The following is a 25,539-nucleotide window of genomic DNA, read 5'->3' on the forward strand; positions in this document are numbered from 1 at the left end:
TCCCTCCTGTGCAGTCTGTACTATGTGCAGTGTCCTCCCTCCTGTGCAGTCTGTACTATGTGCAGTGTCCTCCTCCTGTGCAGTCTGTACTATGTGCAGTCTCCTCCCTGCTGTGCAGTCTGTGCTATGTGCAGTGTCCTCCCTCCTGTGCAGTCTGTACTATGTGCAGTGTCCTCCCTCCTGTGCAGTCTGTACTATGTGCGGTGTCCCCCCTCCTGTGCAGTCTGTGCTATGTACGGTGTCCTCTCTCCTGTGCAGTCTGTACTATGTGCGGTGTCCTCCCTCCTGTGCAGTCTGTACTATGTACGGTGTCCTCTCTCCTGTGCAGTCTGTACTATGTGCGGTGTCCTCCCTCCTGTGCAGTCTGTACTATGTACGGTGTCCTCTCTCCTGTGCAGTCTGTACTATGTGCGGTGTCCTCCCTCCTGTGCAGTCTGTACTATGTGCGGTGTCCTCCCTCCTGTGCAGTCTGTACTATGTACGGTGTCCTCTCTCCTGTGCAGTCTGTACTATGTGCGGTGTCCTCCCTCCTGTGCAGTCTGTACTATGTGCGGTGTCCTCCCTCCTGTGCAGTCTGTACTATGTGCAGTGTCCTCCCTCCTGTGCAGTCTGTACTATGTGCAGTGTCCTCCCTCCTGTGCAGCCTGTACTATGTGCAGTGTCCTCCCTCCTGTGCAGTCTGTACTATGTGCAGCGTCCTCCCTCCTCCTGTGCAGTCTGTACTATGTGCAGCGTCCTCCCTCCTCCTGTGCAGTCTGTACTATGTGCAGTGTCCTCCCTCCTGTGCAGTCTGTACTATGTGCAGCGTCCTCCCTCCTGTGCAGTCTGTACTATGTGCAGTCTCCTCCCTCCTGTGCAGTCTGTACTATGTACGGTGTCCTCTCTCCTGTGCAGTCTGTACTATGTGCGGTGTCCTCCCTCCTGTGCAGTCTGTACTATGTGCGGTGTCCTCCCTCCTGTGCAGTCTGTACTATGTGCGGTGTCCTCCCTCCTGTGCAGTCTGTACTATGTGCGGTGTCCTCCCTCCTGTGCAGCCTGTACTATGTGCGGTGTCCTCCCTCCTGTGCAGTCTGTACTATGTGCGGCGTCCTCCCTCCTCCTGTGCAGTCTGTACTATGTGCAGCGTCCTCCCTCCTGTGCAGTCTGTACTATGTGCAGCGTCCCCCCTCCTGTGCAGTCTGTACTATGTGCAGCGTCCCCCCTCCTGTGCAGTCTGTACTATGTGCAGCGTCCTCCCTCCTGTGCAGTCTGTACTATGTGCAGCGTCCTCCCTCCTGTGCAGTCTGTACTGTGCGCTTTGTACTGGCCCTGGGTCCTCCATGATCGGGCGCCCCCTGTGCTGCATTGTTACTACGCAGCGTATGACATAATTCAGTTGAGTCGCAGTAATAAATGTGGGGCTGTGTCTTAGTTTTGGGGTCCTCAGGTAGGGGTCTCCCAGCAGGGGGTAAGTCTTCTGTGCGTCTCCTTCTCGCCTGAGCCGTTACATCAGGATAACACCCTGGAGCCGCGCTCTGGTCATGTGACCATGCTGGGAGTTGTAGTCCTGTGGTCATTGTTCCTGCTTCGCGCCCGGGGGACGTTCTCCTAACAATGGAGCTTGTCCTGGGCCTGACCTGCGCTTCCTCCCTCCCTGCAAAAACAAAGCCTCATTCAAAGAGAACTTCCCGGGAATCGTCACCAGGAACTTCCCAACCCCTGCCCCATCCGAAACACAGAGGACGGACCCCCGGCTGAGTGCATGGCGGACCCCCGGCTGAGTGCATGGCGGACCCCCGGCTGAGTGCATGGCGGACCCCCGGCTGAGTGCATGGCGGACCCCCGGCTGAGTGCATGGCGGACCCCCGGCTGAGTGCATGGCGGACCCCCGGCTGAGTGCATGGCGGACCCCCGGCTGAGTGCATGGCGGACGCTGATATATATATATACACCTGGATATAGACACCCGGGTGACGCTGTGTGTGTATATATATATATATATATATATATATATATATATATATATATATATATATACACACACCTGGATATAGACACCCGGGTGACGCTGTGTATATATATACACCTGGACGTAGACCCCTGTGTGCTGTGACTGTGCAGGTGACGGGTGCTGGTACCGGGTGGTAGCTGCAGGGGGCGTCTGCTCCTGTGTATGAGACGTGTGCCCCAGGCTGCCGGGGGTTAATGTATGTCAGACGGGTGTCATCGCCCGTGAGCGGCGGGTGACGCATGTATGACTGCGCGCCATGAGGATCCGGTGCAGTGAACGTGTCTGCCCTCGTCATGTGCCCCGGGGCATCGCTCTCACCAAGGCTGTAATTACCCCTCCCTGCGTATTCTCCTGCCACTCCCAGAGCGTCTGCTGCCCCCTGCACCCAACTACCCCAGCACCAGCAGCACCCGGGGCAGAAGCTCCCAACACGTCTCCTACTACAGGATATAGAATGTATGGCGGCCTCCATCATCTATGTACATGTGGCTATATAGGGGTATATATGGCCATGTGTGGCTATATAGGGGTATATATGGCCATGTGTGGCTATATAGGGGTAGATATGGCCATGTGTGGCTATATAGGGGTAGATATGGCCATGTGTGGCTATATAGGGGTAGATATGATCATGTGTGGCTATATAGGGGTAGATATGATCATGTGTGGCTATATAGGGGTAGATATGACCATGTGTGGCTATATAGGGGTAGATATGACCATGTGTGGCTATATAGGGGTAGATATGACCATGTGTGGCTATATAGGGGTAGATATGACCATGTGTGGCTATATAGGGGTAGATATGACCATGTGTGGATATATAGGGGTAGATATGGCCATGTGTGGCTATATAGGGGTATATATGACCATGTGGCTATATAGGACCATGTGTGGCTATATAGGGGTAGATATGATCATGTGTGGCTATATAGGGGTAGATATGACCATGTGTGGCTATATAGGGGTAGATATGATCATGTGTGGCTATATAGGGGTAGATATGACCATGTGTGGCTATATAGGGGTAGATATGACCATGTGTGGCTATATAGGGGTAGATATGACCATGTGTGGCTATATAGGGGTAGATATGACCATGTGTGGCTATATAGGGGTAGATATGACCATGTGTGGCTATATAGGGGTAGATATGACCATGTGTGGCTATATAGGGGTAGATATGACCATGTGTGGCTATATAGGGGTAGATATGACCATGTGTGGCTATATAGGGGTAGATATGACCATGTGTGGCTATATAGGGGTAGATATGACCATGTGTGGCTATATAGGGGTATATATGTCCATGTGTGGCTATATAGGGGTAGATATGACCATGTGTGGCTATATAGGGGTATATATGATCATGTGTGGCTATATAGGGGTAGATATGACCATGTGTGGCTATATAGGGGTAGATATGACCATGTGTGGCTATATAGGGGTAGATATGACCATGTGTGGCTATATAGGGGTAGATATGGCCATGTGTGGCTATATAGGGGTATATATGACCATGTGGCTATATAGGACCATGTGTGGCTATATAGGGGTAGATATGATCATGTGTGGCTATATAGGGGTAGATATGACCATGTGTGGCTATATAGGGGTAGATATGACCATGTGTGGCTATATAGGGGTAGATATGATCATGTGTGGCTATATAGGGGTAGATATGACCATGTGTGGCTATATAGGGGTAGATATGACCATGTGTGGCTATATAGGGGTAGATATGACCATGTGTGGATATATAGGGGTAGATATGGCCATGTGTGGCTATATAGGGGTATATATGACCATGTGGCTATATAGGACCATGTGTGGCTATATAGGGGTAGATATGATCATGTGTGGCTATATAGGGGTAGATATGACCATGTGTGGCTATATAGGACCATGTGTGGCTATATAGGGGTAGATAGGACCATGTGTGGCTATATAGGGGTAGATAGGACCATGTGTGGCTATATAGGGGTAGATATGATCATGTGTGGCTATATAGGGGTAGATATGATCATGTGTGGCTATATAGGGGTAGATATGATCATGTGTGGCTATATAGGGGTAGATATGACCATGTGTGGCTATATAGGGGTAGATATGACCATGTGTGGCTATATAGGACCATGTGTGGCTATATAGGGGTAGATATGACCATGTGTGGCTATATAGGGGTAGATATGATCATGTGTGGCTATATAGGGGTAGATATGATCATGTGTGGCTATATAGGGGTAGATATGACCATGTGTGGCTATATAGGGGTAGATATGACCATGTGTGGCTATATAGGACCATGTGTGGCTATATAGGGGTAGATATGACCATGTGTGGCTATATAGGGGTAGATATGACCATGTGTGGCTATATAGGGGTAGATATGACCATGTGTGGCTATATAGGACCATGTGTGGCTATATAGGGGTAGATATGACCATTTGTGGCTATATAGGGGTAGATATGACCATGTGTGGCTATATAGGGGTAGATATGACCATGTGTGGCTATATAGGGGTAGATATGACCATGTGTGGCTATATAGGGGTAGATATGACCATGTGTGGCTATATAGGGGTAGATATGATCATGTGTGGCTATATAGGGGTAGATATGACCATGTGTGGCTATATAGGGGTAGATATGACCATGTGTGGCTATATAGGGGTAGATATGACCATGTGTGGCTATATAGGGGTAGATATGACCATGTGTGGCTATATAGGGGTAGATATGACCATGTGTGGCTATATAGGGGTAGATATGACCATGTGTGGCTATATAGGGGTAGATATGATCATGTGTGGCTATATAGGGGTAGATATGATCATGTGTGGCTATATAGGGGTAGATATGACCATGTGTGGCTATATAGGACCATGTGTGGCTATATAGGGGTAGATATGACCATGTGTGGCTATATAGGGGTAGATATGACCATGTGTGGCTATATAGGGGTAGATATGACCATGTGTGGCTATATAGGGGTAGATATGACCATGTGTGGCTATATAGGGGTAGATATGATCATGTGTGGCTATATAGGGGTAGATATGATCATGTGTGGCTATATAGGGGTAGATATGACCATGTGTGGCTATATAGGGGTAGATATGACCATGTGTGGCTATATAGGGGTAGATATGACCATGTGTGGCTATATAGGACCATGTGTGGCTATATAGGGGTAGATATGACCATGTGTGGCTATATAGGGGTAGATATGATCATGTGTGGCTATATAGGGGTAGATATGATCATGTGTGGCTATATAGGGGTAGATATGACCATGTGTGGCTATATAGGGGTAGATATGACCATGTGTGGCTATATAGGGGTAGATATGACCATGTGTGGCTATATAGGACCATGTGTGGCTATATAGGGGTAGATATGACCATGTGTGGCTATATAGGGGTAGATATGACCATGTGTGGCTATATAGGGGTAGATATGACCATGTGTGGCTATATAGGGGTAGATATGACCATGTGTGGCTATATAGGGGTAGATATGACCATGTGTGGCAATATAGGGGTAGATATGATCATGTGTGGCAATATAGGGGTAGATATGACCATGTGTGGCTATATAGGGGTAGATATGACCATGTGTGGCTATATAGGGGTAGATATGACCATGTGTGGCTATATAGGGGTATATATGACCATGTGTGGCTATATAGGGGTAGATATGGCCATGTGTGGCTATATAGGGGTAGATATGGCCATGTGTGGCTATATAGGGGTAGATATGACCATGTGTGGCTATATAGGGGTAGATATGATCATGTGTGGCTATATAGGGGTAGATATGACCATGTGTGGCTATATAGGGGTAGATATGACCATGTGTGGCTATATAGGGGTAGATATGACCATGTGTGGCTATATAGGGGTAGATATGGCCATGTGTGGCTATATAGGGGTAGATATGATCATGTGTGGCTATATAGGGGTAGATATGATCATGTGTGGCTATATAGGGGTAGATATGATCATGTGTGGCTATATAGGGGTAGATATGACCAGGTGTGGCTATATAGGGGTAGATATGACCACGTGTGGCTATATAGGGGTAGATATGACCACGTGTGGCTATATAGGGGTAGATATGACCATGTGTGGCTATATAGGGGTAGATATGACCATGTGTGGCTATATAGGGGTAGATATGACCATGTGTGGCTATATAGGGGTAGATATGACCACGTGTGGCTATATAGGGGTAGATATGACCATGTGTGGCTATATAGGGGTAGATATGACCATGTGGCTATATAGGGGTAGATATGACCATGTGTGGCTATATAGGGGTAGATATGACCATGTGTGGCAATATAGGGGTAGATATGACCATGTGTGGCAATATAGGGGTAGATATGATCATGTGTGGCAATATAGGGGTAGATATGATCATGTGTGGCAATATAGGGGTAGATATGACCATGTGTGGCTATATAGGGGTAGATATGACCATGTGTGGCTATATAGGGGTAGATATGACCATGTGTGGCTATATAGGGGTAGATATGACCATGTGTGGCTATATAGGGGTAGATATGACCATGTGTGGCTATATAGGGGTAGATATGACCATGTGTGGCTATATAGGGGTAGATATGACCATGTGTGGCTATATAGGGGTAGATATGACCATGTGTGGCTATATAGGGGTAGATATGACCATGTGTGGCTATATAGGGGTAGATATGACCATGTGTGGCTATATAGGGGTAGATATGACCATGTGTGGCTATATAGGGGTAGATATGACCATGTGTGGCTATATAGGGGTAGATATGACCATGTGTGGCTATATAGGGGTAGATATGACCATGTGTGGCTATATAGGGGTAGATATGACCATGTGTGGCTATATAGGGGTAGATATGACCATGTGTGGCTATATAGGGGTAGATAGGACCATGTGTGGCTATATAGGGGTAGATATGACCATGTGTGGCTATATAGGGGTAGATAGGACCATGTGTGGCTATATAGGGGTAGATAGGACCATGTGTGGCTATATAGGGGTATATATGATCATGTGTGGCTATATAGGGGTAGATATGATCATGTGTGGCTATATAGGACCATGTGTGGCTATATATGATCATGTGTGGCAATATAGGGGTAGATATGACCATGTGTGGCTATATAGGACCATGTGTGGCTATATAGGGGTAGATATGACCATGTGTGGCTATATAGGGGTAGATATGACCATGTGTGGCTATATAGGGGTAGATATGACCATGTGTGGCTATATAGGGGTAGATATGACCATGTGTGGCTATATAGGACCATGTGTGGCTATATAGGACCATGTGTGGCTATATAGGACCATGTGTGGCTATATAGGGGTAGATATGACCAGGTGTGGCTATATAGGGGTAGATATGACCAGGTGTGGCTATATAGGGGTAGATATGATCATGTGTGGCTATATAGGGGTAGATATGACCACGTGTGGCTATATAGGGGTAGATATGACCACGTGTGGCTATATAGGGGTAGATATGACCACGTGTGGCTATATAGGGGTAGATATGACCACGTGTGGCTATATAGAGGTACATATGACCACGTGTGGCTTTATGATGCTAGATAGAACAGTGTGGGGCAGTATATATGTGCATGGTATGTGGTGGTATACGGAGGGGCCCTGTATGTAGCTGCCTGTGTGCAGGCAGTTGCCCCTCGGGATCGGTGGACTGTGCCGTCACCTGGTGAACACCTGAAACCCGAGCGGGGAATGGGCAGCGCCGGCGCTGTTAACCCCCTCCTCTCCAGGACTGCCCTTGTCCTGTCCTAGACTCGCTGGTGTAGAAGAGTCAATATTTACCCCCCCCCCCCCCCCCCGGCCGTATCTACGATTTCCACTACTTATCACTGTGTATACAGCGGGCAGCTGCCACCTGTACCTACCTCTATACTACACCGCACGTGTACCTGCCACATATACCTACCTCTATACTACACCGCACGTGTATCTGCCACCTGTACCTACCTCTATACTACACCGCACGTGTACCTGCCACCTGTACCTACCTCTATACTACACCGCACGTGTACCTGCCACCTGTACCTACCTCTATACTACGCCGCACGTGTACCTGCCACCTGTACCTACCTCTATACTACGCCGCACGTGTACCTGCCACCTGTACCTACCTCTATACTACACCGCACGTGTACCTGCCACCTGTACCTACCTCTATACTACACCGCACGTGTATCTGCCACCTGTACCTACCTCTATACTACACCGCACGTGTACCTGCCACCTGTACCTACCTCTATACTACACCGCACGTGTACCTGCCACCTGTACCTACCTCTATACTACACCGCACGTGTACCTGCCACCTGTACCTACCTCTATACTACGCCGCACGTGTACCTGCCACCTGTACCTACCTCTATACTACACCGCACGTGTACCTGCCACCTGTACCTACCTCTATACTACACCGCACGTGTACCTGCCACCTGTACCTACCTCTATACTACGCCGCACGTGTACCTGCCACCTGTACCTACCTCTATACTACACCGCACGTGTACCTGCCACCTGTACCTACCTCTATACTACACCGCACGTGTATCTGCCACCTGTACCTACCTCTATACTACACCGCACGTGTACCTGCCACCTGTACCTACCTCTATACTACACCGCACGTGTATCTGCCACCTGTACCTACCTCTATACTACACCGCACGTGTACCTGCCACCTGTACCTACCTCTATACTACACCGCACGTGTACCTGCCACCTGTACCTACCTCTATACTACACCGCACGTGTATCTGCCACCTGTACCTACCTCTATACTACACCGCACGTGTACCTGCCACATATACCTACCTCTATACTACACCGCACGTGTACCTGCCACCTGTACCTACCTCTATACTACACCGCACGTGTACCTGCCACCTGTACCTACCTCTATACTACACCGCACGTGTACCTGCCACCTGTACCTACCTCTATACTACACCGCACGTGTATCTGCCACCTGTACCTACCTCTATACTACACCGCACGTGTACCTGCCACCTGTACCTACCTCTATACTACACCACACTTGTATCTGCCACCTGTACCTACCTCTATACTACACCACACTTGTACCATCTACACACTGCTACCTCTATACTACACCGCACCTGTACCATCTATACACTGCTATCTGTATAATACACCACACCTGTACCATCTATACACTGCTACCTGTGTACTACACCACACCTGTACCATCTATACACTGCTACCTCTATACTACACCGCACCTGTACCATCTATACACTGCTACCTCTATACTACACCGCACCTGTACCATCTATACATTGCTACCTCTATACTACACCGCACCTGTACCATCTATACATTGCTACCTCTATACTACACCACACCTGTACCATCTATACACTGCTACCTCTATACTACACCACACCTGTACCATCTATACACTGCTACCTCTATACTACACCACACCTGTACCATCTATACACTGCTACCTCTATAATACACCACACGTGTACCTGCCACCTGTACCTACCTCTATACTACACCACACCTGTACCATCTATACACTGCTACCTCTATACTACACCACACCTGTACCATCTATACACTGCTACCTCTATACTACACCACACCTGTACCATCTATACACTGCTACCTCTATACTACACCACACCTGTACCATCTATACACTGCTACCTCTATACTACACCACACCTGTACCATCTACACACTGCTACCTGTATAATACACCACACCTGTACCATCTATACACTGCTACCTCTATACTACACCGACCTGTACCATCTATACACTGCTACCTGTATAATACACCACACCTGTACCATCTATACACTGCTACCTGTATACTACACCACACCTGTACCATCTATACACTGCTACCTCTATACTACACCACACCTGTACCATCTACACACTGCTACCTCTATAATACACCACACCTGTACCATCTATACACTGCTACCTCTATACTACACCACACCTGTACCATCTACACACTGCTACCTCTATACTACACCACACCTGTACCATCTACACACTGCTACCTCTATACTACACCACACCTGTACCATCTATACACTGCTACCTCTATACTACACCACACCTGTACCATCTATACACTGCTACCTCTATACTACACCACACTTGTACCATCTACACACTGCTACCTCTATACTACACCGCACCTGTACCATCTACACACTGCTACCTCTATACTACACCGCACCTGTACCATCTATACATTGCTACCTCTATACTACACCACACCTGTACCATCTACACACTGCTACCTCTATAATACACCACACCTGTACCATCTATACACTGCTACCTCTATACTACACCACACGTGTACCTGCCACCTGTACCTACCTCTATACTACACCGCACGTGTACCTGCCACCTGTACCTACCTCTATACTACACCGCACGTGTATCTGCCACCTGTACCTACCTCTATACTACACTGCACGTGTATCTGCCACCTGTACCTACCTCTATACTACACCGCACGTGTATCTGCCACCTGTACCTACCTCTATACTACACCGCACGTGTATCTGCCACCTGTACCTACCTCTATACTACACCGCACGTGTATCTGCCACCTGTACCTACCTCTATACTACACCGCACGTGTACCTGCCACATGTACCTACCTCTATACTACACTGCACGTGTATCTGCCACCTGTACCTACCTCTATACTACACCGCACGTGTATCTGCCACCTGTACCTACCTCTATACTACACCACACCTGTACCATCTATACACTGCTACCTCTATACTACACCGCACCTGTACCATCTACACACTGCTACCTCTATACTACACCGCACCTGTACCATCTATACACTGCTACCTCTATACTACACCTCACCTGTACCATCTATACACTGCTACCTCTATACTACACCACACCTGTACCATCTACACACTTCTACCTCTATACTACACCGCACCTGTACCATCTACACACTGCTACCTCTATACTACACCGCACCTGAACCATCTATACACTGCTACCTCTATACTACACCGCACCTGTACCCTCTACACACTGCTACCTCTATACTACACCGCACCTGTACCATCTACACACTGCTACCTCTATACTACACCACACCTGTACCATCTACACACTGCTACCTCTATACTACACCACACCTGTACCATATACACACTGCTACCTCTATACTACACCACACCTGTACCATCTATACACTGCTACCTCTATAATACACCACACCTGATCCATCTATACACTGCTACCTCTATACTACACCACACCTGTACCATCTATACACTACTACCTCTATACTACACCACACCTGTACCATCTATACACTGCTACCTCTATACTACACCACACCTGTACCATCTACACACTGCTACCTCTATACTACACCGCACCTGTACCATCTATACATTGCTACCTCTATACTACACCACACCTGTACCATCTATACATTGCTACCTCTATACTACACCACACCTGTACCATCTATACATTGCTACCTGTATACTACACCACACCTGTACCATCTATACACTGCTACCTCTATACTACACCACACCTGTACCATCTACACACTGCTACCTCTATACTACACCACACCTGAACCATCTATACACTGCTACCTCTATACTACACCACACCTGTACCATCTATACACTGCTACCTCTATACTACACCACACCTGTACCATCTACACACTGCTACCTCTATAATACACCACACCTGTACCATCTACACACTGCTACCTCTATAATACACCACACCTGTACCATCTATACACTGCTACCTGTATACTACACCACACCTGTACCATCTACACACTGCTACCTCTATACTACACCACACCTGTACCATCTATACACTGCTACCTGTATACTACACCACACCTGTACCATCTATACACTGCTACCTCTATACTACACCACACCTGTACCATCTACACACTGCTACCTCTATACTACACCGCACCTGTACCAGCCACTATGTAATGGGCCGGTCTGGGGTTCTGGTTGGGGGTGACCTGTGTACAGTAAGTACCGGTTAGAGGTAGGTGTACTGATATCTTCTGTCTTATTCCAGTTACACTCATGAACACAAAGCTGGAGACCTCTGACCTCGGCTGGACCACCTACCCCCGATCCAGCAGCCAGGTAATGCCAATCATGCTGTTAGCCCCGCCTCCTTCACCCTCCCCCACCCATCAGTATATACAGTAATCTCCTCCCGTAGCCACCGCCTGCTCCCCTCCCGTCTCCACGGCCCGCTCGTCTCTCCTCCCGTCTCCACGGCCCGCTCGGCTCCCCTCCCGTCTCCACGGCCCGCTCGGCTCTTCCTCCGTCTCCGCGCCCCGCTCGTCTCCACGGCCCGCTCGTCTCTCCACGGCCCTCTCGTCTCTTCCTCCCGTCTCCGCGGCCCGCTCGTCTCTTCCTCTCGGCTCTTCCTCCCGTCTCCGCGGCCCGCTCGGCTCTTCCTCCCGTCTCCGCGGCCCGCTCGGCTCTTCCTCCCGTCTCCGCGGCCCGCTCGGCTCTTCCTCCCGTCTCCGCGGCCCGCTCGGCTCTTCCTCCCGTCTCCGCGGCCCGCTCGGCTCTTCCTCCCGTCTCCGCGGCCCTCTCGTCTCTTCCTCCCGTCTCCGCGGCCCTCTCGTCTCTTCCTCCCGTCTCCGCGGCCCTCTCGTCTCTTCCTCCCGTCTCCGCGGCCCTCTAGTCTCTTCCTCCCGTCTCCGCGGCCCTCTCGTCTCTTCCTCCCGTCTCCGCGGCCCTCTCGTCTCTTCCTCCCGTCTCCGCGGCCCTCTCGTCTCTTCCTCCCGTCTCCGCGGCCCGCTCGGCTCTTCCTCCCGTCTCCGCGGCCCGCTCGGCTCTTCCTCCCGTCTCCGCGGCCCGCTCGGCTCTTCCTCCCGTCTCCGCGGCCCGCTCGGCTCTTCCTCCCGTCTCCGCGGCCCGCTCGGCTCTTCCCTCCCGTCTCCGCGGCCCGCTCGGCTCTCCCTCCCGTCTCCGCGGCCCGCTCGGCTCTCCCTCCCGTCTCCGCGGCCCGCTCGGCTCTCCCTCCCGTCTCCGCGGCCCGCTCGGCTCTCCCTCCCGTCTCCGCGGCCCGCTCGGCTCTCCCTCCCGTCTCCGCGGCCCGCTCGGCTCTTCCTCCCGTCTCCGCGGCCCGCTCGGCTCTTCCTCCCGTCTCCGCGGCCCTCTCGTCTCTTCCTCCCGTCTCCGCGGCCCTCTCGTCTCTTCCTCCCGTCTCCGCGGCCCTCTCGTCTCTTCCTCCCGTCTCCGCGGCCCTCTCGTCTCTTCCTCCCGTCTCCGCGGCCCTCTCGTCTCTTCCTCCCGTCTCCGCGGCCCGCTCGGCTCTTCCTCCCGTCTCCGCGGCCCGCTCGGCTCTTCCTCCCGTCTCCGCGGCCCGCTCGGCTCTTCCTCCCGTCTCCGCGGCCCGCTCGGCTCTTCCTCCCGTCTCCGCGGCCCGCTCGGCTCTTCCTCCCGTCTCCGCGGCCCGCTCGGCTCTCCCTCCCGTCTCCGCGGCCCGCTCGGCTCTCCCTCCCGTCTCCGCGGCCCGCTCGGCTCTCCCTCCCGTCTCCGCGGCCCGCTCGGCTCTCCCTCCCGTCTCCGCGGCCCGCTCGGCTCTCCCTCCCGTCTCCGCGGCCCGCTCGGCTCTCCCTCCCGTCTCCGCGGCCCGCTCGGCTCTCCCTCCCGTCTCCGCGGCCCGCTCGGCTCTCCCTCCCGTCTCCGCGGCCCGCTCGGCTCTCCCTCCCGTCTCCGCGGCCCGCTCGGCTCTCCCTCCCGTCTCCGCGGCCCGCTCGGCTCTCCCTCCCGTCTCCGCGGCCCGCTCGGCTCTCCCTCCCGTCTCCGCGGCCCGCTCGGCTCTCCCTCCCGTCTCCGCGGCCCGCTCGGCTCTCCCTCCCGTCTCCGCGGCCCGCTCGGCTCTCCCTCCCGTCTCCGCGGCCCGCTCGGCTCTCCCTCCCGTCTCCGCGGCCCGCTCGGCTCTCCCTCCCGTCTCCGCGGCCCGCTCGGCTCTCCCTCCCGTCTCCGCGGCCCGCTCGGCTCTCCCTCCCGTCTCCGCGGCCCGCTCGGCTCTCCCTCCCGTCTCCGCGGCCCGCTCGGCTCTCCCTCCCGTCTCCGCGGCCCGCTCGGCTCTCCCTCCCGTCTCCGCGGCCCGCTCGGCTCTCCCTCCCGTCTCCGCGGCCCGCTCGGCTCTCCCTCCCGTCTCCGCGGCCCGCTCGGCTCTCCCTCCCGTCTCCGCGGCCCGCTCGGCTCTCCCTCCCGTCTCCGCGGCCCGCTCGGCTCTCCCTCCCGTCTCCGCGGCCCGCTCGGCTCTCCCTCCCGTCTCCGCGGCCCGCTCGGCTCTCCCTCCCGTCTCCGCGGCCCGCTCGGCTCTCCCTCCCGTCTCCGCGGCCCGCTCGGCTCTCCCTCCCGTCTCCGCGGCCCGCTCGGCTCTCCCTCCCGTCTCCGCGGCCCGCTCGGCTCTCCCTCCCGTCTCCGCGGCCCGCTCGGCTCTCCCTCCCGTCTCCGCGGCCCGCTCGGCTCTCCCTCCCGTCTCCGCGGCCCGCTCGGCTCTCCCTCCCGTCTCCGCGGCCCGCTCGGCTCTCCCTCCCGTCTCCGCGGCCCGCTCGGCTCTCCCTCCCGTCTCCGCGGCCCGCTCGGCTCTCCCTCCCGTCTCCGCGGCCCGCTCGGCTCTCCCTCCCGTCTCCGCGGCCCGCTCGGCTCTCCCTCCCGTCTCCGCGGCCCGCTCGGCTCTCCCTCCCGTCTCCGCGGCCCGCTCGGCTCTCCCTCCCGTCTCCGCGGCCCGCTCGGCTCTCCCTCCCGTCTCCGCGGCCCGCTCGGCTCTCCCTCCCGTCTCCGCGGCCCGCTCGGCTCTCCCTCCCGTCTCCGCGGCCCGCTCGGCTCTCCCTCCCGTCTCCGCGGCCCGCTCGGCTCTCCCTCCCGTCTCCGCGGCCCGCTCGGCTCTCCCTCCCGTCTCCGCGGCCCGCTCGGCTCTCCCTCCCGTCTCCGCGGCCCGCTCGGCTCTCCCTCCCGTCTCCGCGGCCCGCTCGGCTCTCCCTCCCGTCTCCGCGGCCCGCTCGGCTCTCCCTCCCGTCTCCGCGGCCCGCTCGGCTCTCCCTCCCGTCTCCGCGGCCCGCTCGGCTCTCCCTCCCGTCTCCGCGGCCCGCTCGGCTCTCCCTCCCGTCTCCGCGGCCCGCTCGGCTCTCCCTCCCGTCTCCGCGGCCCGCTCGGCTCTCCCTCCCGTCTCCGCGGCCCGCTCGGCTCTCCCTCCCGTCTCCGCGGCCCGCTCGGCTCTCCCTCCCGTCTCCGCGGCCCTTGAGCCCCCCCCCCCTCCCTGGCTTCAGCGCAGGTCACATCACCACTACTACTACTCCTATCATGGCTCCTCTTCTCTCATGGTCTTTTCTTTCAGTGGGACGAGAGTTCGGGTCTGGACGAGGAGAACACCCCGGTGCGCACCTATGAGATCTGTAATCCCAACCTCCCGCAGCAGAATAACTGGCTGCGCACCAACTACATCCCCCGTGGTCTTGCGCACCACATCTACGTGGAGATCACCTTCACCATGATGGAGTGCGCCTCCATCCCCAGCGCCGGCCGCTCCTGTAAGGAAACCTTCAACCTGTACTACTACCCGGCCAACTCCAACGTGGCCACCGACCACTTCCCAAACTGGATGGAGAACCCCTGGATCAAAGTGGACACGGTGGCGGCAGACACCCTGGGGCGGCCCAGCGATCGGGTCAGAGGGGGATCCTTGCGCTCCAATGTCAAGACGCTGCGCCTGGGCCCCCTGAGGGAGAGCGGCTTGTACCTGGCGTTCCTGGACCAGGGGGCGTGCATGGCGCTGCTGGCGGTGCGCGTCTTCTACAGGCGCTGCCCGGCGGTGGTGGCCTCGCTGGCCAGCTTCCCTGAGACGGTGCCCGCGGGTCTGGTGGTGTCGGTGGAGGGCAGCTGTGTGAGCGGCGCCGAGGGCAAACGCCCCACCATGTACTGCCGGGAGGACGGAGAGTGGGCCAGACCTGCCGCCGGAGACTGCGTGTGCCTGGCCGGGAGGGAGGAGACAGACGGGCGCACCAAGTGCACAGGTAAGAGCGGGGGAGGGGCCTAATACAGGAGGGGCGGCGAGCTATAGGGGAGGGGCCTAACACAGGAGGAGGGGCACCGAGCTATAGGGGAGGGGCCTAACACAGGAGGAGGGGCACCGAGCTATAGGGGAGGGGCCTAACACAGGAGGAGGGGCACCGAGCTATAGGGGAGGGGCCTAATACAGGAGGAGGGCACCGAGCTATAGGGGGAGGGCCTAATACAGGAGGAGGGGCACCGAGCTATAGGGGGAGGGGCCTAATACAGGAGAAGGGCCACCGAGCTATAGGGGGAGGGGCCTAATACAGGAGGAGGGGCACCGAGCTATAGGGGAGGGGCCTAATACAGGAGAAGGGGCACCGAGCTATAGGGGAGGGGCCTAATACAGGAGGAGGGGCACCGAGCTATAGGGGGAGGGGCCTAATACAGGAGGAGGGGAACTGAGCTATAGGGGAGGGGCCTAATACATGAGGGGCACCACATGATGAGCGGGCACTGAGCTATAGGGGAGGGGCCTAATACAGGAGGAGGGGCACTGAGCTATAGGGGAGGGGCCTAATACAGGAGGAGGGGCACCGAGCTATAGGGGGAGGGGCCTAATACAGGAGGAGGGGCACCGAGCTATAGGGGAGGGGCCTAATACATGAGGGGCACCACATGATGAGCGGGCACTGAGCTATAGGGGGAGGGGCCTAATACATGAGGGGCACCACATGATGAGCGGGCACTGAGCTATAGGGGAGGGGCCTAATACATGAGGGGCACCACATGATGAGCGGGCACTGAGCTATAGGGGGAGGGGCCTAATACATGAGGGGCACCACATGATGAGCGGGCACTGAGCTATAGGGGGAGGGGCCTAATACATGAGGGGCACCACATGATGAGCGGGCACTGAGCTATAGGGGGAGGGGCCTAATACATGAGGGGCACCACATGATGAGCGGGCACTGAGCTATAGGGGGAGGGGCCTAATACATGAGGGGCACCACATGATGAGCGGGCACTGAGCTATAGGGGGAGGGGCCTAATACATGAGGGGCACCACATGATGAGCGGGCACTGAGCTATAGGGGGAGGGGCCTAATACATGAGGGGCACCACATGAGCGGGCACTGAGCTATAGGGGGAGGGGCCTAATACATGAGGGGCACCACATGATGAGCGGGCACTGAGCTATAGGGGGAGGGGCCTAATACATGAGGGGCACCACATGATGAGCGGGCACTGAGCTATAGGGGGAGAGGCCTAATACATGAGGGGCACCACATGATGAGCGGGCACTGAGCTATAGGGGGAGGGGCCTAATACATGAGGGGCACCACATGATGAGCGGGCACTGAGCTATAGGGGGAGAGGCCTAATACAGGAGGAGGGGCACCGAGCTATAAGGGGAGGGGCGGCTGCTGTCATGGGCTCTGAAGTGTCAGACAAAAGGGGCCTGGAATGTCAGGTATGTGAGGAGGGGGGAGGGGCCCAACCAGAGACCATTAACCCTTCTCCCTCCTCAGTATCAGAGACCACCGCTCATTAACCCTTCCCCTCCTGTGTATCAGAGACCACCGCTCATTAACCCTTCTCCCTCCTGTGTATCAGAGACCACCGCTCATTAACCCTTCCCCTCCTGTGTATCGGAGACCACCGCTCATTAACCCTTCCCCTCCTCAGTATCGGAGACCACCGCTCATTAACCCTTCCCCTCCTCAGTATCAGAGACCACCGCTCATTAACCCTTCCCCTCCTGTGTATCGGAGACCACCGCTCATTAACCCTTCCCCTCCTCAGTATCGGAGACCACCGCTCATTAACCCTTCCCCTCCTCAGTATCAGAGACCACCGCTCATTAACCCTTCTCCCTCCTGTGTATCAGAGACCACCGCTCATTAACCCTTCTCCCTCCTGTGTATCAGAGACCACCGCTCATTAACCCTTCCCCTCCTGTGTATCGGAGACCACCGCTCATTAACCCTTCCCCTCCTCAGTATCAGAGACCACCGCTCATTAACCCTTCTCCCTCCTCAGTATCAGAGACCACCGCTCATTAACCCTTCCCCTCCTCAGTATCAGAGACCACCGCTCATTAACCCTTCCCCTCCTGTGTATCGGAGACCACCGCTCATTAACCCTTCCCCTCCTGTGTATCGGAGACCACCGCTCATTAACCCTTCTCCCTCCTCAGTATCAGAGACCACCGCTCATTAACCCTTCCCCTCCTCAGTATCAGAGACCACCGCTCATTAACCCTTCTCCTCCTCAGTATCAGAGACCACCGCTCATTAACCCTTCCCCTCCTCAGTATCAGAGACCACCGCTCATTAACCCTTCTTCTCCTCAGTATCGGAGACCACCGGCTTCTGATACTTTTCTTCCCATTACCCTTGAATCAGTGATTGGAGCCATTGTCTGAAGAGCTGACACTTTTTCCTTTCCTCCGTGCAGCGTGTCCCCTGGGATACTTTAAGCAGGAGTCGGGAGAGTCGCCCTGCCAGGCGTGTCCGCAGCACAGTCTCTCCACCAGCGCTGGAGCCACAGTCTGCACCTGCAGAGCGGGGTATTACCGGGCCCCCCAGGACCCGGCCACTGATCCATGCACCAGTAAGTGCCCTCCCCCCACCAGCAGCACCCCCTGTGGCCACATGTGGTGTTCTGACCCGCTCTCCCTCTTCCGCAGAGCCGCCGTCCCCTCCGCGCAGCATCGTGTCCAATCTTAATGGATCCACTGTTGATCTGGAGTGGAGCGAGCCGCAGGATTCTGGGGGGCGCCAGGACGTGTACTATGAGGTGCGGTGCCGGGAGTACTCCACTGGAGGGGGCTGGGTGCCCTGCTCCCGCCTCTTCTTCACACCCAGTCCACAAAAAGTAGAGGAACGCAAACTCCGAGTGTCCGGACTCCGCCCTCAAGTCATTTACAACTTCCGCGTCCTGGCATTGAATGGCGTGTCGGAGCGCAGCGGTGCGCCCGCCATGGGGGAGGAGCTTAATGTCACCATAGACCGCGACCGTGAGTGGAGCGATTGATCTGCGTATGTATGTACCCCCCGTAGGACGCAGCACTGACCCCCGCTATCTCTTCATCCTGCAGTGCCCCACGCCGTGATGGGAATCCAGCAGACCGCTGCGTCCGCCTCCTCCTTGTCCTTAAGGTGGAACCCCCCGGGACCCCCGCAGTCTCCTAACAGGGGCAACATTCTGGATTATGAAGTCAAGTATTATGAGAAGGTAGGTCAGGGCGCAGGACCCCCAATTACTAACGAGAAGAGACCAGAGCTTCAGCTACTGCCCTCTCCACAGGATCGGGAGAGACCCTTCATCAGATTCCTGAAGACCCCCGGGACCCAGGCCCTGCTGGAGGGGCTGAGCGCAGGGACCGTCTACGTGGTGCAGGTGCGAGCCCGGACCGAAGCCGGATATGGCGCCTTCAGTGGAGACAACACGTTCCAGACAATGGCGCAGGGTAAGCCGCGGGCAGGAGGGCATGAGCACTAATAATACCTCAGCCTGACACCCCCCTAACCCTCCTGTGTACTTATAGGGGCATTTCTTCTTCCAGACCCAGAGAAGGCCCAGCCGCAGGTGGAGCTCATCGCCGGGACAGTAGGAGTTGGGACAGTCCTAATTCTCATCGTCATCATCATTGCAGTAGTGTGTGTGAGGTAAGTATGAGAGGTAGTCACAGCCCCGCCCCCCCTGCCTGTATATCCTGTGTGAGAGGTGGTCACAGCCCCGCCCCCTTGTCCTAAATGTAATTAATGTGATCTCCCCTCTGTCTTTACAGGAAACATGGCAGCAACAAGGAGCCGGAGTATTCGGATAAGCCGGGACAGTACCTCATCGGGCACAGTAAGTGTTGTGTCCTGATCCTGAGGTTTCTTTGTGCCTGATATGACATCACCGGAGCTCAGCGTCTCGATTCCCAGATGATGGATCTGGGGGCTCCCGGAGCTCTGCGTCTCGATTCCTGGACGATGGATCTGGGGGCTCCTGGAGCTCAGCGTCTCGATTCCCGGATGATGTATCTGGGAGCTCCCGGTGCTCAGCGTCTCGATTCCCGGACGATGGATCTGGGGGCTCCCGGAGCTCAGCGTCTCGATTCCCGGATGATGGATCTGGGGGCTCCCGGAGCTCAGCGTCTCGATTCCCGGACGATGGATCTGGGGGCTCCCGGAGCTCAGCGTCTCGATTCCCGGACGATGGATCTGGGGGCTCCCGGAGCTCAGCGTCTCGATTCCCGGACGATGGATCTGGGGGCTCCCGGAGCTCAGCGTCTCGATTCCCGGACGATGGATCTGGGGGCTCCCGGAGCTCAGCGTCTCGATTCCCGGACGATGGATCTGGGGGCTCCCGGAGCTCAGCGTCTCGATTCCCGGACGATGGATCTGGGGGCTCCCGGAGCTCAGCGTCTCGATTCCCGGACGATGGATCTGGGGGCTCCCGGAGCTCAGCGTCTCGATTCCCGGACGATGGATCTGGGGGCTCCCGGAGCTCAGCGTCTCGATTCCCGGACGATGGATCTGGGGGCTCCCGGAGCTCAGCGTCTCGATTCCCGGACGATGGATCTGGGGACTCCCGGAGCTCAGCGTCTCGATTCCTGGATGATGGATCTGGGGACTCCCGGAGCTCAGCGTCTCGATTCCCGGACGATGGATCTGGGGACTCCCGGAGCTCAGCGTCTCGATTCCCGGACGATGGATCTGGGGACTCCCGGAGCTCAGCGTCTCGATTCCCGGACGATGTATCTGGGAGCTCCCGGTGCTCAGCGTCTCGATTCCTGGATGATGGATCTGGGGGCTCCTGGAGCTCAGCGTCTCGATTCCTGGATGATGTATCTGGGAGCTCCCGGTGCTCTGCGTCTCGATTCCTGGATGATGGATCTGGGGGCTCCTGGAGCTCAGCGTCTCGATTCCCGGACGATGGATCTGGGGGCTCCCGGAGCTCAGCGTCTCGATTCCCGGATGATGTATCTGGGGGCTCCCGGAGCTCAGCGTCTCGATTCCCGGACGATGGATCTGGGGACTCCCGGAGCTCAGCGTCTCGATTCCTGGATGATGGATCTGGGGGCTCCCGGAGCTCAGCGTCTCGATTCCCGGACGATGGATCTGGGGGCTCCCGGAGCTCAGCGTCTCGATTCCCGGACGATGGATCTGGGGACTCCCGGAGCTCAGCGTCTCGATTCCTGGATGATGTATCTGGGAGCTCCCGGAGCTCAGCGTCTCTTGTAATTGCCTTATTTTTGTGTCAGATACCAAGCTGTACATTGATCCGTTCACCTACGAAGACCCTAACGAAGCGGTGAGAGAATTTGCCAAAGAGATTGACGTCTCCTACGTGAAGATCGAGGAGGTGATCGGTGCTGGTGAGTGCGATGGACCCCGGGCCTGGCTGACGGCTCAGGACTGTCTCGTACCCCCCTGACCCGCGCTCTCTTACAGGGGAATTCGGAGAGGTCTGTCGTGGGAGACTTAAGGTCCCGGGGAAGAAGGAGAATTACGTGGCCATCAAGACTCTGAAGGGCGGCTACACGGAGCGGCAGCGGCGGGAGTTCCTGAGCGAGGCCAGCATCATGGGCCAATTCCATCATCCCAACATCATCCACCTGGAAGGAGTCATCACCAACAACTGCCCCGTCATGATCATCACCGAGTACATGGAGAATGGCGCCCTAGACTCCTTCCTCAGGGTGAGACGACATCCGGCCTCTCTGTCACATTTAGTCTCCTCCTACCTCCCACCTTTATTAGAGGTAGTGGGGTCTTTCAGAGGAGCTGGTGTGGGGTCTGTCACAGGATAGTGGGGACTCTGAAGTGGAGTTTATCACAGGATGGTTGAGGGGTTGGAGTAAAGGGGTTGGATGAATATGTGATTGTAATGGGGTTTATTAGTGGGCAGATGGGGCCGGGGTCTTTATAGGGCCGGGGTCTTCATCATCGGGCCGGGGTCTTTATAGGGCCGGGGTCTTCATCATCGGGCCGGATGGGGCCGGGGTCTTTTTCGGGCCGGTTGGGGGTTAGGTTACAGGATATTCATGAATATTTCTTGTTTTTAAAGCAAAATGATGGTCAGTTTACTCCGATCCAGCTGGTGGGGATGCTGCGGGGAATCGCCTCCGGCATGCGATATCTGGCAGAGATGAATTACGTTCACCGGGACCTCGCGGCGCGGAACATATTGGTGAACAGTAATTTAGTTTGCAAAGTGTCTGACTTTGGATTGTCCCGGTTCTTACAAGAGGGATCAACCGACCCCACATACACCTCCTGTCTGGTGAGTAGTGGCCTCAGGCCGGGGGACATGATGGTGGATGATACCTAATGGAGAAGGGGCTGGGCACAGCGCAGAGGGGAAGGGGTTAATCTAACAATCCCACCGGATCTCACTCGGCTTCATCCTCTATTCTTAGGGCGGTAAAATCCCGATCAGATGGACGGCACCAGAAGCCATCGCCTTCCGTAAATTCACCTCATCCAGTGACGTGTGGGGCTACGGAATAGTCATGTGGGAGGTCATGTCATTTGGAGAGCGTCCATACTGGGACATGTCCAACCAGGATGTGAGTGCAGGAGCCTGCGGAGGGGAGGGGGGGGGGTCACCGCTCGGGGACTAATTTGGCATCTACTTCCTTCAGGTGATCAATGCTATTGAGCAGGACTACCGGCTGCCCGCGCCACCTGAGTGCCCGTCGGCTCTCCACCAGCTGATGCTGGACTGCTGGCAGCGGGATCGAGCCGTCCGCCCGCGCTTTAACGAGATCGTGAGCGCTCTGGACAAACTCATCCGCAACCCGGCCAGCCTGAAGATCACCGTCCGGGAGCAGCCGGGGTAAGAGCTGGGGCACTAGTACAGAGCACTTCCCCCCCATATGTGGCGCCACACAGGAGGGCAGGGGTTAACGGAGCTGTGAAGAGGAAGTGCTGTGCGGAGGAATGCTCTGCAGGTCAGGCCGGGGGTCAGTGTTCCAGGGTTTGCAGGAAGCAGAGGAAGTTTCTGGGCGTAGAGCAGATAATGGGGTGATTGTATTGTGCAGCGTCTCCAATCTTTGTGTCTCACGCAGAAGCTCTCAGCCGCTCCTGGACCAGCGCACGCCCCACTACTCCTCCTTCTCCTCAGTGGGCGAGTGGCTACACGCCATCAAAATGGGGCGGTACGAAGACGGATTCAGGAACGCCGGGTTCACCACCTTCAGCCGAGTGCGGCAGATGACCACAGAGTATGTGCGGACTGGGAGGCCGTGACCTGTATGGTGGTGGTGGTGGTGGGGGCCGTGACCTGTATGGTGGGGGGGGGGCGTGACCTGTATGGTGAGGGGGGGGGGGTGCCAAGTCATGTGACCGCTGGTAGATCATGAAATGTCAATTTTGTTTCCTGCAGAGACCTGCTGCGGATTGGGGTCACCCTGGCCGGCCATCAGAAGAAGATCCTGTCCAGTCTGCAGCAGATTGTTCCGGCTGAGAAGATGTCTGGAGGCTCCGCGCCGTTCTACTGAATTTCTGCCCCTGGGCATTGGGACGTTGTGTATTGCCATGACTATGAGCCCACGGATGGTGGCTGCCTCCTGGCCCATGCCAACACAGGACCCTAAAGGCTCCCAGACCAGGGCTCAGGGAGAGACTGGAAATCTGTGCCGACATGTGACCGTTCTCCACGGCTGCCGTGGCTCCTACCACGAGATCGGAAGCCAGTGCCTATGATACTTTCTGTGATCTCGGAGGCTGCCATTTGTGATCTGAGGGTCTGGGCACAAGTGGAGAAACCTGCGCCTACATGTGCCCGCCCGTTGTGACCACCTCTGTTCCCGGAGGTCATGGAAGACCGTGGCTCGGAGCAGTAGATGGGAAACCTGTGCCTTATATATTTAACCTTCCCTAATGACCTCTGCCCTCTGTGCCTACGTGTGCCCATCCTTCCATATCTTCTGTGACATAAGGGTTGGAGCATGATGGAGACCTGTGCCACGTGTGCCCGGCTGTTGTGACCTGTAGGACCACGGCTATGGGCCTCCAGCAGCCCACCCTTCACCAGCTGCCATGTCTGCTCTGAGGGTAGGAGCACCCGAAGCCTACGCTCGTTCCTCGTGACCTCCTTTCATCCTGAAGAAGCTACTCGGATTCTGTTGATGATTCCTGTGATCACTCTGTGCCAACACGTGGTCTCACCAGCCACGGACAGCCCCTGGAGCCGCCCCCAGACTGTGACGACCATTACCCTGCGGCCTTCGACCCTTTGACTCCCAGCTGACCCTTTACCCTCCAGATGAGCAGTTGTCCACTATTATTGGAGCCTTTCTCTGGTGCCATGTATAAGGCGGTATCTGTATACGGGGGGCTCCCGTGTAGCACTGTGAAGACTGCGGGGGTGACCTGTATACAGCTCCTGTATATATCTGTATATGCCATTTTCATGCATTTTTTATATTAAATTATTTGATAATAAAACCTCAGCAGAATGTGAAGGGTTAATAAATCTAGAATTGTTCACATCCTGAATATATCGTATGGAATTATCCTGGCAGACGGAGGCATCCAGCAGGAAACGCCTAATGGAAAGTCCCTGCAAGCTGCTCTATATCATCCTGCTGGAGAGTGTAGTATACAATGGCCTGTGTGGCTTCCATCCCCGGCCTCCACTGAGCGCACGCCCCGGGAGGTCCCCAATACTGGGGGAGGATATTACATGGGGGAGGGGTGTATTACATGTGTGATACTACATGGGGGGAGGGGGTGTATCACATGTGTGATACTACATGGGGGGAGGAGGTGTATTACATGTGTGATATTACATGGGGGGAGGGGTGTATTACATGTGTAATATTACATGGGGGGAGGGGTGTATTACATGTGTGATATTACATGGGGGGAGGGGGTGTATTACATGTGTGATATTACATGGGGGAGGGGTGTATTACATGTGTGATATTACATGGGGGAGGGGTGTATTACATGTGTGATACTACATGGGGGGAGGGGGTGTATTACATGTGTGATACTACATGGGGGGAGGAGGTGTATTACATGTGTGATATTACATGGGGGGAGGGGTGTATTACATGTGTAATATTACATGGGGGGAGGGGTGTATTACATGTGTGATATTACATGGGGGGAGGGGGTGTATTACATGTGTGATATTACATGGGGGAGGGGTGTATTACATGTGTGATATTACATGGGGGGGAGGGGTGTATTACATGGGGGGAGGGGGTGTATTACATGTGTGATATTACATGGGGGGAGGGGGTTGTATTACATGTGTGATATTACATGGGGGGAGGGGTGTATTACATGTGTGATATTACATGGGGGGAGGGGTTGTATTACATGTGTGATATTACATGGGGGGAGGGGGTGTATTACATGTGTGATATTACATGGGGGGAGGGGGGTGTATTACATGTGTGATATTACATGGGGAGGGGGTGTA

The 25,539-nt window shown here is 55.4% G+C and overlaps 1 protein-coding gene across 2 annotated transcripts in view; it reads left to right on the forward strand.

Moving 5' to 3' along the window:
- The window catches only part of EPHB4 (EPH receptor B4), a 41,009-nt gene extending 16,442 nt beyond the window's left edge, over positions 1 to 24,567 (forward strand). The window contains exons 2-16 of one of the 2 annotated variants that reach the window (XM_072150063.1): positions 12,155 to 12,225; positions 15,452 to 16,127; positions 18,565 to 18,720; positions 18,797 to 19,126; positions 19,208 to 19,344; positions 19,417 to 19,579; positions 19,658 to 19,778; positions 19,901 to 19,965; positions 21,365 to 21,478; positions 21,555 to 21,802; positions 22,171 to 22,386; positions 22,523 to 22,672; positions 22,748 to 22,941; positions 23,174 to 23,329; positions 23,491 to 24,567. In XM_072150063.1, the coding sequence (XP_072006164.1) occupies positions 12,155 to 12,225; positions 15,452 to 16,127; positions 18,565 to 18,720; positions 18,797 to 19,126; positions 19,208 to 19,344; positions 19,417 to 19,579; positions 19,658 to 19,778; positions 19,901 to 19,965; positions 21,365 to 21,478; positions 21,555 to 21,802; positions 22,171 to 22,386; positions 22,523 to 22,672; positions 22,748 to 22,941; positions 23,174 to 23,329; positions 23,491 to 23,605 (2,912 nt within the window). In that variant the 3' untranslated portion in view covers positions 23,606 to 24,567. The remainder of the gene's footprint in view (positions 1 to 12,154; positions 12,226 to 15,451; positions 16,128 to 18,564; positions 18,721 to 18,796; positions 19,127 to 19,207; positions 19,345 to 19,416; positions 19,580 to 19,657; positions 19,779 to 19,900; positions 19,966 to 21,364; positions 21,479 to 21,554; positions 21,803 to 22,170; positions 22,387 to 22,522; positions 22,673 to 22,747; positions 22,942 to 23,173; positions 23,330 to 23,490) is intronic. The other variant, XM_072150064.1, reaches the window with a different exon arrangement.
- Positions 24,568 to 25,539: the final 972 nt, after the last annotated feature.

Source organism: Engystomops pustulosus, chromosome 4, assembly GCF_040894005.1.
Source record: "Engystomops pustulosus chromosome 4, aEngPut4.maternal, whole genome shotgun sequence".
NCBI lineage: Eukaryota > Metazoa > Chordata > Amphibia > Anura > Leptodactylidae > Engystomops > Engystomops pustulosus.